Raw genomic sequence first — 13,442 nt, forward strand, 5'->3', positions numbered from 1 at the left:
CTGAAATTCCCACAAGGATTTCAACATCATATATGAAAAAAACCCAAAAAAAACCCCCCAAAAATATTGCGTTTACTTGTGTTTAAATTCAAACAACACACTGACTAAACCTGACTGGTTCCAGAGCCATTGAACGGCTCTGATTGGTTCATATGATAATGAGCTCACCCCAGAGAGCTTCGTATATCTAAGGCGTATTGAATGTTAAAATGTGTTTTAAACAAAGTTAAGTGGTTATCATTACCCATTTTACTCTTAGTAATTTAATAAATTTCATCATTTAAAAGTTTAGTTCAGAAGTATCGTATCGGTATCGATATCGACGATACTGCCTTGAAAAATATCGGTATCGTATCGAAAACAAAATAAGTGGTATCGCCCATCCCTAATCTGGAGTGAGTGGTGATCGTGACTGTGAACAGGTGTGAGCTGGGGAGGATTCTGGGGTATGGAGTCCGGAGCTGGTGACTGATGACAGAGTATCTCTGACATTACCTCCCCCTCCCGGAAGGCGCGTCCCGCGCCGCAACATATCCACTGGGGAGGGGGGTGGGAGCCCTGGAGGCTGGTCCAAGACGGTGACACGGGAGGCCTCCAGGGCGGATCAGGGAGCTCAGGAAGCCAATGGTGGAGCATCAAAAATATTTTAATTTGTGTTCCGAAGATGAACGAAGGTCTTACGGGTTTGAAACGACACGAGGGTGAGTAATTAATGACAAAATTTTCATTTTTGGGTGAACAAACCCTTTAACAGATTGTATAGGCCTATATATATTTACATGATCACTTAATATGTTAAACTGTTATAGGGGGGAAAACCTCTCATCTCTGAAAAACACCTGCTTAAAGGAATATAAATGTTTTTGCAGAAATTCTTTGTTTTGAATTCATTTTCTGTTAACCTCACAGTTTGGTTATTTTATGTAGCCTACACTGGGAAGTGAAACCCATATTTTTAGAGACAAAAACAATATTTTAAACAGTTAAACATTCATCACCATCTGAACTGTATGTTCTCATGTTTACATTTATGAATTTAGCAGATGCTTTCCTTTTTTTTTTTTTTTAAGGCGAGGAGAGCCTTACATTTTTTTTTTAGCATAGATTGAATTTACTGTAACTTCTTTATAGCTTGACTGCAGGCGCCACCTGGTGGAATCAACATTTAACATTATCTTTCCTTTTTTTTTTTTTTTAAGGCGAGGAGAGCCTTACATTTTTTTTAGCATAGATTGAATTTACTGTAACTTCTTTATAGCTTGACTGCAGGCGCCACCTGGTGGAATCAACATTTAACATTATGAATTCAGGGGGAAAAAAGGTCTTAGGACACAGATGGGGATGAGTTTATGATTACTGAGCATGTTTTTGGGCTGATCTTCCTGCCCTTCAATTACAGTTTTTATTTAAATTCTCTGGGATACACTTCTCAATATAGGTGACTTTTCCAAAACACTTTTACAGTTCTCCTTACCAACTTTCAGCTTTGCACAGCAGTTAATTTCACATTCAAAATGCACTAAAAGTACAAAACCCTACATATGTCTCAGATCAATTGATTCTTCTATGACGCTAGTAATAATTGTCACCCAACAATCACACACTGTTATAAAACAGGATTTATGCAATGTTTTCTTTTGTAAAATGTCTTTACAAAACAAGAATGACAACTCAGTTGCATGGGGCTCTTGAAAACATACACACATGTATGTGGGTTGTACAATCAGATTAGATAGATAGATAGATAGATAGATAGATAGATAGATCTAAAATGAAATGTATAATGAAATAAATGCAATATAATGAGATGTATTATTATATATTTTAACTTATATAGTACCTTTTAACAATGTGGACTACTGGAATATTTATGTCCATACAAATGTGTAAAATATAATAGCCTACAAAAGTAGGCCTATGTAAAATAATTAGTTACACACAGGATATTTAAGATAAGCAAAAAGGTCTAAAAACATTATAGATGTAAAGAGAACAAAAACAGATATGCCTACATTTGGCTAAAAGAAGAATTGTTGGCAATTCTATAATAAACAAGAATAAGTTTTTTCATGTTAAATTAAAGGGGTCATATGATGTTGCTAAAAAGAACATTATTTTGTGTATTTGGTGTAATGAAATGTGTTTATGCGGTTTAAGGTTAAAAAACACATTATTTTCCACATACTGTACATTATTGTTTCTCCTCTATGTCCTGCCTTTCTGAAACGTGTCGATTTTTACAAAGCTCATCGGTCTGAAAAGCGAGGTGTGCTCTGATTGGCCAGCTATCCAGTGCGTTGTGATTGGCCAAATACCTCAAGCGTGTGATGGGAATGTTACGCCCCTTACCATACTGTGATGCTGTCTCTCGGCACGACCAGACAAATGTGCTGCACACATCTGAATATTTGGGTTGAACTGTTCTGGAACAGTGTTGTAAATACATCTTAACCACTGATTTGGCTTAAGTGAGTGGAGGCCGGCGGGCTTGCGGCAACCACATGTGATGACTCCGGGCTGAACTCTGCTTCATCCACGGTGAAAGCCGATCCGGCGATCCACAGCGCGAAGTTGATGTATTTCCTCAGCGACCAGCACAGATCAGCTCTAGGCATGATGAAGCGGATATCGTCCTCTTTTGGAAAGCCAAACAAAGTAGTTTCGCTTTCACAACGAAACACACGGCAACAACAATACTACAGTGAGAATCAAAGTTACACCTTCTTTCTTTGCGTGAACATTTGGGCGGTGTTATGCAAATCTTCCCACATAGTGAGGTAGATATGTGGGGGCGTGTTAGAACGAGCCGTTTTAGGTAGGAGTGGTTGACTCTTAACTTTTATAAAGAATATCTCTTTGGATTTGAGACTTTAGTCTTTGCAACTTTACAGATCTTCTTTATGCACCAAGAGCTTGAAACACTCCAAAGAGAAAGGAAAAATTTAAATCACATCATATGACCCCTTTAAATTGCTCAGTAAGTGCTTGTATTGTTTTAAACATCCAATAGTTAAAGCTTGTTTTACTGGGTGGATATTGACACACTAAACTAAAAATGCTTACAATCAAGAGAATCAAATTTGTTTGTAACATAATCTGCTTCCGACAGGTTTAACAGCTTTAACAGCTTTAACAGTTAGGGATAGGCTACATATTTTTCCTCAACATAAACATGTAGACAAGAAGCAATACAGTGCAAACGATGCCAAGAGCAACAGCGACATGATTCAGGGTACGTGCAGTTTTGGAGTTCCTCTCTGCTAATTCTCGCTGTCCTGAGTAGTTGGCATTTCGAGTCTGTGAAAACAATTGCGAAATAATGTCAACAACTGCTATTCTGAATTTCTTTGAGCCTATGGCAGATGGGGGAGCTCTCAAAAGAGGGGGCAAACACTGTGGATGTGTTTCACACAGCCCCTTTCACACGGGAGTGTTGATCCCGGAAAATCATCATAGAATTGCCAGAATTCCTTCTGTGTAAACTCAAACATGTCCCAGGGGACTTAGAAATATTTGCTGGGATCAGTCCCAAAAGGCAGGACCAATGCGGTAAAGGGTCGTAGGGATGACGCACGTTAGTGTTCGCCAGTTTACTGGAATATGCGTCACATTGTGCGTAACATCCTAATTTCTGTGTGAACACATGCACAGATTCCGGAAAATGACTGGCAGTGTGAATTAACCAAAATCAAACAATCCTGGTACAAATCACGGGACACATTATCCGTGTATTTTCCGGAATCTCATTTTCATTTGATGGAAGACTTCCAGGTTAAAAGTGTTGCTGTTGATGCACACCTTTATCTGCAACTGATCATCCTTTACATTAAACAATGCAGATAAAGGGACCAACACCAAAACCAAATCTGTACTGGATCACACATACTTAAAAAGTGGAGCATGGCAGTTAAAGTTACATGAATTAACTTATCTTGTTTATAATCTTTACATATTTGTGTGACCACAGATACAAGTAAAGCTTTGGCCTCTCACCTCTTTGGTAGTCAACTGCATCTCCTTTTAAATGATCAAATTAAGTAAACTAAACCTGATGGAGAATCTTTTCCATTCGAGTGCTGTATCAAGCACAAGGAATTAAATAGTTATCACTACAGAATAAAAAAATACACCATAAATAACAGGAAACTGTACTTACAGAGAGGGAGTAAACCAGTGCAGCAGTGCCCAGATGAAAGCTGCAGCACAGCATGGTGAAGATGGAATAGCATGTGTACTCTGGCACTGGATTGGCCAGTGGAGTGGTGGGCACAAAAACTGCAGGCTGCATAGCGACCACAGACTGTCCTGGATACGGCCCCTGGGCGTAGGGGCCTTGGGGGACTGACTGGCTTGGAAAGGAGGGAGAATATCCAGCAAGATTGTCCTGGTATACTGGTGGTGGTGCTACAGGCGGCAACATCACTGATTTCTCAGATGAATTGAAGGCCCCTGAAAGCTGGTTGAAAGACTGGCTGGAATCCATTCTGCTGATTATTGGATTTTGGTTGAAATGTCCTTTGCCTTGTGCTCTGCTGAGACGTATGTATACTGTACTCTGGTTCAGGCGTTTCTGTGCTGATGAAGGCAGTCAGCAAATGGGAAGTGAGTTGTAAGGGAGGAGTGACAAGAACTTTTTTTCCACTGTTTCCATCATTCTATGTAAGTGCAGGCGCCACCTTGTGGTTTTCCATTTACTCTGATGAGATACAATACTGTAAATATTATATCATATTCACTAGAATTGTTCGAACTGTGAATCACTTATAAGATTAGGGATCAGCGTAGTTTTTACGTTGTATAGTAGTTTTACATTTGTATAATCAGTTACATTAAAAGGTAAATCAAAGGTTATTTTTTTTGTGCTTATTCTTTAATTTGTTTGATACATCAAGTTTTAAACTTATGAATAAGGCTGCCAGCTATGTCTATAGGAACTTTTAATGTCATAGAAATAATCTAGTAGCCATAGACGGTGTAATGTAAAACTATTTCTTCTCTATAGCTTTTATGAGAGCTCTTTTGACTTGGCCATATTTGGCCATATTTCAACTCAACTGCTCAACCCACATGCATGGGATACATTTATGTGTAACAGCTCAGGCTAATTATGGGTTGATTATATAATTAATAAGTAACATAAGTAATTAATTATAGTGTTTCCTAAGGCTTAATTGTATTTTAATGCAATTTTGTATACCAATGACTTAAAACAGCAATAATGAATGTACGGGTTGAATAATTATGACATAGCTGTTTTACAAAAAATGCTATAACTCAAAAATATTACATCATATATTGACATTACCACTTTTAATACACCACTAAACTGTTATTTAATTTAAAAAAAATCACATTTATGAATTTAGCAGATGCGTTTTGTTTTTTTGGATGGGTGGCTGGAACTTTTAATGTCATAGAAATAATCTAGTAGCCATAGACGGTGTAATGTAAAACTATTTCTTCTCTATAGCTTTTATGAGAGCTCTTTTGACTTGGCCATATTTGGCCATATTTCAACTCAACTGCTCAACCCACATGCATGGGATACATTTATGTGTAACAGCTCAGGCTAATTATGGGTTGATTATATAATTAATAAGTAACATAAGTAATTAATTATAGTGTTTCCTAAGGCTTAATTGTATTTTAATGCAATTTTGTATACCAATGACTTAAAACAGCAATAATGAATGTACGGGTTGAATAATTATGACATAGCTGTTTTACAAAAAATGCTATAACTCAAAAATATTACATCATATATTGACATTACCACTTTTAATACACCACTAAACTGTTATTTAATTAAAAAAAATCACATTTATGAATTTAGCAGATGCGTTTTGTTTTTTTGGATGGGTGGCTTAGATAGATAGATAGATAGATAGATAGATAGATAGATAGATATGACATGTATAATGAAATGTATAGTTATATCACAAAATTAGAACAGCTGCACACAAGATATTTAAGATAAGCAAAAGGTCTAAACAAAAACATTATAGAAATTAAGAGAAAATAAAAAGAGATTGCTAATGGGTCAGTCCTTCATTTTGCTAAAATAAGATGAAGGCTAATATGCACTTTATTTCTGATAATTAGCCTACTTGAAATGCAATTCTATAATAAACAAAAACAAGAATTATACTGGCTTTTTTCTCTATTATGAATTTAATTGGTCAGTTAAAGCTTTTATTGTTTTAAACATTCAGTAATCAGCCTTTAAAACATGTTTTAACTGGTGAATATCCATGAATTAAGCAATAACATTTCAAATGAAAAGAATCATATTTGTTTTTATAATCTGCGTTCAAGCATGACAGCTCTAAAAAGTTTTGGATCTGTATTTTTAATTATCATAAAGGCAAAATAAATCTGCATACCCACTTAAGCATTTCCGATGTTTAGGCAACAAGCTGTTGTCAAGGTAAAGTCAAAATAATAAAATGGTTAAGTGAGTGTGCAATTACATTTTGTCTTTACTAAGTTCTTAACCCTGTCTTGCACCTCTAAAATCTGTGCTTTTGCTTCATTGTATCATTTAAGGATCTGTTTTTATATTCAACACAAACTCAAAAATAAAAATCAATACAAATAAAATGCTCCCAACAACAACGCCGACATGATTCAGGGTGAGTGCCGTTTTGGAGTTCTTCTTTGCTAATTTTTGGTATCCTGAGTAGTTGGCAATTTGAGTCTGTGAAAACAATTGTGAAACATAATGTTAACCACTGGCAGATGGGGGAGTTCTCAAGATTTCATATTCATTAGATAAAAGGTTTTTACCCTAAAAAGCAAATAGCATGTTTATTTATTAAAACCACATACAGCTCAAGCTTTAACCAGCATCTCCTTTTTAGTTATAAAGTTAAGTAAAATAAGCCTGGTGGAGAATTTTTACCATCCATGTGCTGTACCTAGCACAAGAAATTGAATAGTTATCACTGTGGTATTCATAAATGCATCATAAATAAAAGGAAAGCACATGCATCAATACTTACATTGAGGGAGTAAACCAGTGCAGCAGTGCCCAGAGGTAAACAGCAGCACAGCAAGGTAAAGATGGAATAGCAAGTGTACTCTGGCATTGGATTGGTCAGTGGCACTGGATTGGCCAGTGGAGTCGTGGGCACAAAAACGGCAGGCTGCACAGCGACCACAGACTGTCCTGGAAAAGAAGGAAGGTATCCAGCAAAATTGTTCTGGTATACTGGTGGTTTTGCAATAGGCTGCAACATCGCTGATTTCTCAGATGAATTGCAGGCTTCTGGCTGATTGAAGGACTGGCTGGGATCCATTCTTCTGATTATTGGATTTTGTTTGTAATTTCCTTTGCCTTGTGCTCTGCAGCCACGTATGTGTTGCTGTACTCTGGTTCAGGCTTTTCTGTGCTGATGAAGGCAGTCAGTAAATGGGAAGCAATTTGTAGGTTGTAGGGGAGGAGAGACAAGAACTGTATCACTGTTTCCATCATACTATGTGACTGCAGACCCCATTCTGGTTTTACATTTTCCATGATGAGATACATGAAATATCAGGAGGAGAATTTCACTAAACCCAAGCATATTTTTGCAACCTTTTGATAGCGAATACTTCCCTTTTTAATATCCTCATCCACTGCACGTCGAAACCTTCCTGTCCTTAGAAGAAAAGGAGTTTGTAATGCTTACATATTTGTGTGACAACACATACAGCTCAAGCATTTTTTTTTCAGTCATGAAGTTATAGAATTATATCAACTTGATGGGGAATCTTTGGCATTTAAGTTTTCGAGAGAGATCCACATATAATGCTCATTTCATATGCAAAGATGTTAGGCAATCATAGAAATGGGTTTTTACATTGAAGTCTCATGGAGAGTGCAAATCAGAGGGCTAAAATCAGGGTAGAAAATTACCATTTATATCTAAAATATAACCCATTTTACAGGAAAAAAACCCCAGGAAACATTTTACTTTAAAATATCTGAAACTGAAAGTTAATGTGAAACATATTGTCTGCCACTTCGGATTTTCAAAATGACTCATTCTGAGGTTAACCTATTCTCTACCAACCTCATGCAAAAACATTTCTGGAACATCAGACCTCTAACCTTAAACCTTAAACCACTATCTGCAGACAGTAAGCTTTTTAAAGGTTAAGTGTTCAGTTTGCATGGGTAGTAAAGACTCCCTAACAAAATACCCACTCCCAGAAAGGGAAAAAAAAATCTGTCACTACGGCATTACCCTGTCAAAAGGTACACCTTTGTACCTTATTTACCCCTAAAGGGTGCATATTACTGCCTTAAAGGTAAATATTAGTACCTTTTGAAAGAGTAACTGCCCCAGTGACAGCTTTTTTTCTGAGAGACCAGTTTCCATTAAGAAGAATAATTTCTCAAAACAAACAGTTTGTAAACAGATTGTAAATTCTGACAGTTTTTGCTTTATTTTGCCAATAAATATTTCCAAACAAATCAGTTTGTTAATGAATCAGGCTTTCTGAACAAATGCAGCTTCTATGCCACCTCTGCAGTGCAAAGAAGTATTTTGTTCATCATCGCGCCGAACCTTCACACCAATTTTCACGTTCAGTGTGAAAAGGCTCTAAAGTCATACATCTTTCATAGATGTATTCAAGTTTAAACGCAATAAATATGAGCAATGTATTTATTCAACATCTTATATACTGTAGTTGCTGAAGCAAGTGGCAAAGCATTTAAATACGTGTAAATACAGTTACGTGTTTATCTAAAAGTGCTATTTTCCTTGCTTTATTTGTTCTCTGAATGACTAATTTGCTGTTTAAAACTCTTCATATGAGTGTCTGCATGTAAAATTAAGTTTAGACAGTTTGCAAGAATGTTTAGTGTCCTTGGTATGAAAATGATAATTGCAAGACGCTGGGGGAGTGAACAAGCCTTGAGAGAGTAGTGAGGTCCAGCTATTTTAAGTGTCTTTGGAGTGGTCTTTTGCACTTAATTAACCTTCTGATTATTGGATTTTGGTTGTAATTTCTTTTGCCTTGTGCTCTGCAGAGACTTGTGTATGAGACTATGACACCATAGTACAAGGTATATTGTACTATGGTGTCATATACCTTGTCAGTTAAAGTAGTCAGCAAATGGGAGGTGAGTTGTAGGTTGTAGAGGACTGTCTAGACATTACCACTGTTTCCATCATATGTGACTGTGTGACTGCAAGCACCACCTTGTGGTCTCATACTTACTCTGACCAGATACATGGAATATCAAGAGGAGTATTTCACCACAAGGAAGCATATTGTTGGGACCATGTGAGAGTGAATATATATTGCTCTTTTTAACCAGTTTCCACATCCCTCCTGTCAGCATTACATGTCTAAACTCGCAACATGGGTTATAAACTCAACCTTCCTGTGTTTAGAACAAAAATAACTGTTAATTAATTGAAAAGACACAGTGCTCTGCATTATGTACATTATTCAAAATTATCAGTGGAGAATGGCAGTTATGGGGAATTCATCTTTCTCCCCTTCAATTACAGTTTTTATTTACATTCTGGGAAACATTTCTCAATATAGGTCACTTTTTCAAAATGCTTTTTATAGGTCATTTTTTCAAAATACTTACCTGGCAGGGGAGACACCATGATCAAGAAGGTGGTCATATTTTGTAAATGTCTTAACAAAACAAGAATGACAACTCTGTACTGTTTAGAATTCACTAGTATATATTAAAGGTCCGATCAAAAATTATTTCTATGTCACATTGTTGCTACTGTGAGGGAGCGCGGAGTGAGGAATGAGGAGTACATCAACAAGGAGACTTTAATTATATCCAGGGAACCAGGAAAACACACGTAGCAGGAGAGGTTGACATATACAATACCGGACAGAGAACTCAACACAGGAAACACTTTAAATAGACATGACTAGAGGATGGGATGACGAGGCACACCTGGAACTAATGAAACAATAATTAAACATGAGGGAAAACTGGGTCATGGAACACGTGGGGAGCAAAACACAAAACACGGAACAGAGTCTGACATCCTAAGTCTTATTTTGAGATAAAATTATTATTGAGCAATTATTGACCTATTATTGAGCAATAAAAACACTTTCACTTCTGCTGAAGTTATTTGACCACTGGGAACCAACTGTCATTGTGGTAATTTTGGTTGTTGTGCTTTTCTGACTAAATACATTTCTTATAAAGTACATTTACATTGCATTTACATTTAGTCATTTTGCAGACGCTTTTATCCAAAGCGACTTGCAATTGGGAAATACATAAAGCGATTCTTCTTAAAGAGGCAAACAGACACAGGAAGTGCTTGTAATACCAAGTTTTAGGCATTATTCAAATAAGTACAAGCTAGAAAGGGAAGGAATAAATAATTTTTTTTCTAATTAGGTGTCAGATTCTGGTCTGTGTTTTGTGTGTGTTTTGCTTTTCATGTGCTTTTCTGTGTTCTCTTATTTGGTAATTTCCCTGTCCTTGTTTAGTTTAATTATGATTCCGTTTAGCTGTGTTATATTAATTACCCTTGTATTTAAGTTCTTGCCTGTTCAGTTTCCCTTTTGTCCGGCCTACTCGTTACGTGGATGTGTTTCCTGCTGTCTCCTGTGTTTATGTACCCTGTGTTCCATGGATTAAAGACTGTTTCGTATATTCCTCGTCTCCTCGCTCCTTAGTTCCAGTTATCCTTGTGTGTGTGTGTCATGACAGAAGACCAGACCAAGACAGTAAGTGGCGCCCCTTCTCCCATGTTTTTTGTGACGAGAGGGGTGGGGCCGAGAGCCGTGGGAATGGAGCGAGGCCGGTGGAGTAAATGCTAATGCACGACACCTGCACCACTCACCGGTCTCGAGTCCCACAGAGGAGCTCCGGAAGGATAAAAGGAGGAGTGACGACAGTGTTGGATGAGAGAGGACCAGGCCTGGACTTTATTTTGTGTTTTGTGTGCGGCAGTCATCCACGAGGGGCTGCCGCTTTACTTTCATTTTGTGTTTGTTTTATTATTAAAGTATTTAAATGTTCGCCGATTACCGCCTCCTTCTTCCCGACCTACGAATGTTGTTACATTGTTGACGAAACCCGGGAGAAAGGAGGGACATGCTGCCAGAGATCCTTCGCCGCTGTGGTGAATCTGCGGTGCTGGAGTGAGTTGGGTTGGAGTGAGTTGCCGGGGGGGCGGACGAACTCGCTTCCGGCCACCTGGGCTGTGGAGGGATGGCTGCCATCCGTGAGGGAGCGGAGGAGTTGCCGCCGTTCGCCTGAGGCCGGAGCCTGCTGCCATCTGCCATGATGGGGAGGAGCAGGGAACGGGGGACTCCTGCCAGCTGCCTGAACCCGGAGGAGCCATCGCCGTCCACCAGGCATTGCAGAAGAGTTTACCCAGCTGGGGGAGGGCAGAGCGGCAGTGTGTCTGGGAACCGGAACAAGATTTTTTTTGGGGGGGGGGTAGTAGGGCTCCAGCCGTAGAGGCCAAGGCGGGGGCTGGGGCCGCGGCCTCAGAGGCTGCTTAGCCATGGTCTCCTGAACTACCTGCTCCGCCATGTCTCCCCGAGCTCCAGTCCCCTGACATGGCCCACGGAGGGGGGGGGGTAGTAGGGCTCCAGCCGTAGAGGCAGAGGCGGGGGCTGGGGCCGCAGCCTCAGAGGCTGCTTAGCCATGGTCTCCTGAACTAACTGCTCAGCCATGGCTCCCCGAGCTCCCTGCTCCGTCATGACCTCCCGAGTCACCTGCTCCGCCATGGTGCCCCGAACTGCCAGATCCGCCATGGCGCCCACAGCTGCCAGATCCACCATGGCGCCCCGAACTGCCAGATCTGCCCACCCCTCCTCCCCGTTGGATGTTGTGGTGCGGGACACGCCTTCCGGGAGGGGGGAGTTATGTCAGACTCTGGTCCGTGTTTTGTGTGTATTTTGCTCCTCATGTGCCTTTCTGTGTTTCTTATTTGGTCATTTTCCTTTCCTTGTTTAGTTTAAATCCTAACCCTAACAAAAACAAAAAATTATTATTTTTTGTTTGACAAGCTTTTATTGTTTTAATCATCCAATAATCAGCCTTTGCAGCATGTTTTAACTGTGTGAAATGTGACACATTAAGCAAATAACATTTCAAATGAAGAGAATTCAATTTGTTTGTATAATCTGCATCCAAGCATGACAGCTCTAACAGTTAAGTACGCTGATTCATATTGTTAATCAACACAAAGTAATATATAATATACACTACAATGATAATGAGGCCAAGAGCAACAGCGACATGATTCAGGGTGCGTGCCGTTTTTGAGTTCTTCTCTGCTAATTCTCGCCGTCCTGAGTAGTTGGCATCTCGAGTCTGTGAAAACAATTGTGAAACATATAATGTCAACAAATACTCTTCTCATTCTGAGTTTCTTTGAGTCAATGGCAGATGGGGAAGTTTTCAAAAGAGGGAGTAAACGTCACTCTGTAGAGTTTGTTTGAGTTTCATTTGATGGAGGGCTTCCAGGTTAAATGTGTTTTAAACACTACCTTGTGTGATGTCAACATGCATGATATGTTCATGTTTATTTATTAAAACAAAGTCACACCAATATAGGTGTAGGTGATATACCAATGCTATCTCATGACCAATTCGTATGCATTTTACAAGGTGGCTAATTCTTACAAATTCGTACGACCTCACTCATATAATTTTGTATGATTTGTCTACATCCCAGTGACGAGTAGGTTTAGGGGCAGGGGTTATGCCGAGTTCACACTGCACGATTTTCAAACTCGTCAGATCGCTGTTGTTTTCACACTGCGTGACTATCTGGTTTAGCATTCAGTTGCAGCTGTGTTCACATTGCATGATGGATTGGCGACAAGGGGTTTCACATTGCATGACTTCACAATAGAAAGAATCGCCGACAGCTCTGTCTGGCGAGAAGTGATAAGGAAATTGTTACGTATCCGGTCCATGAACTTCCGTCTGCTAGCCATCAGAGGTCACCCTTTCCACTTCATTGACTCTCGCACTACACTGTTGCATATCACCCCGGACTACATATCTCATCATTCATTACACTGATTGCACACAGCACTGATTGCACACTGCTGTATCATATCACTCACTCACTATTTAACACTCTATCTCACTCCCTTCACCTGCCGAGTATTGTATGCGCTTATCACCAGCAGTGATAGCTACACTACAGAGCCCTCGTTAGCTTCCTAGCCTAGCCTAGCCTAGCCTAGCCTTGCCTAGCCTTGTCTGTTTTCTCGGTTTCTGATCTTTGCTTGTTTTCCTGGATTTATCCCTTTAGTCTCGCCCTTTTGATTCTGTTTGCCGTTCATTGACCTTGGCTAGCCCTAGGATTATTCTTGTGTCTTGCCCTCTATATACCTTTTGCCATTGTCTGACTCTTGCCTGTCCTTAACCATGTCTGTTAATAAAGCTTTGCACATGGATCCGCATGTCTCACGTCTCGTCAGCCCCGTAACAG

The 13,442-nt window shown here is 39.3% G+C and overlaps 1 protein-coding gene across 1 annotated transcript in view; it reads right to left on the reverse strand.

Moving 5' to 3' along the window:
• Positions 1-12,273: 12,273 nt before the first annotated feature.
• The window catches only part of LOC107592514 (proline-rich transmembrane protein 1-like), an 8,556-nt gene continuing 7,387 nt past the window's right edge, over positions 12,274-13,442 (reverse strand). The window contains exon 4 of the mRNA XM_016282046.1: positions 12,274-12,310. Within this exon, the coding sequence (XP_016137532.1) occupies positions 12,274-12,310 (37 nt within the window). The remainder of the gene's footprint in view (positions 12,311-13,442) is intronic.

The sequence above is a fragment of the Sinocyclocheilus grahami genome, unplaced genomic scaffold, assembly GCF_001515645.1.
Source record: "Sinocyclocheilus grahami isolate Dianchi unplaced genomic scaffold, SAMN03320097.WGS_v1.1 scaffold153.1, whole genome shotgun sequence".
In the NCBI taxonomy this organism is placed as follows: domain Eukaryota; kingdom Metazoa; phylum Chordata; class Actinopteri; order Cypriniformes; family Cyprinidae; genus Sinocyclocheilus; species Sinocyclocheilus grahami.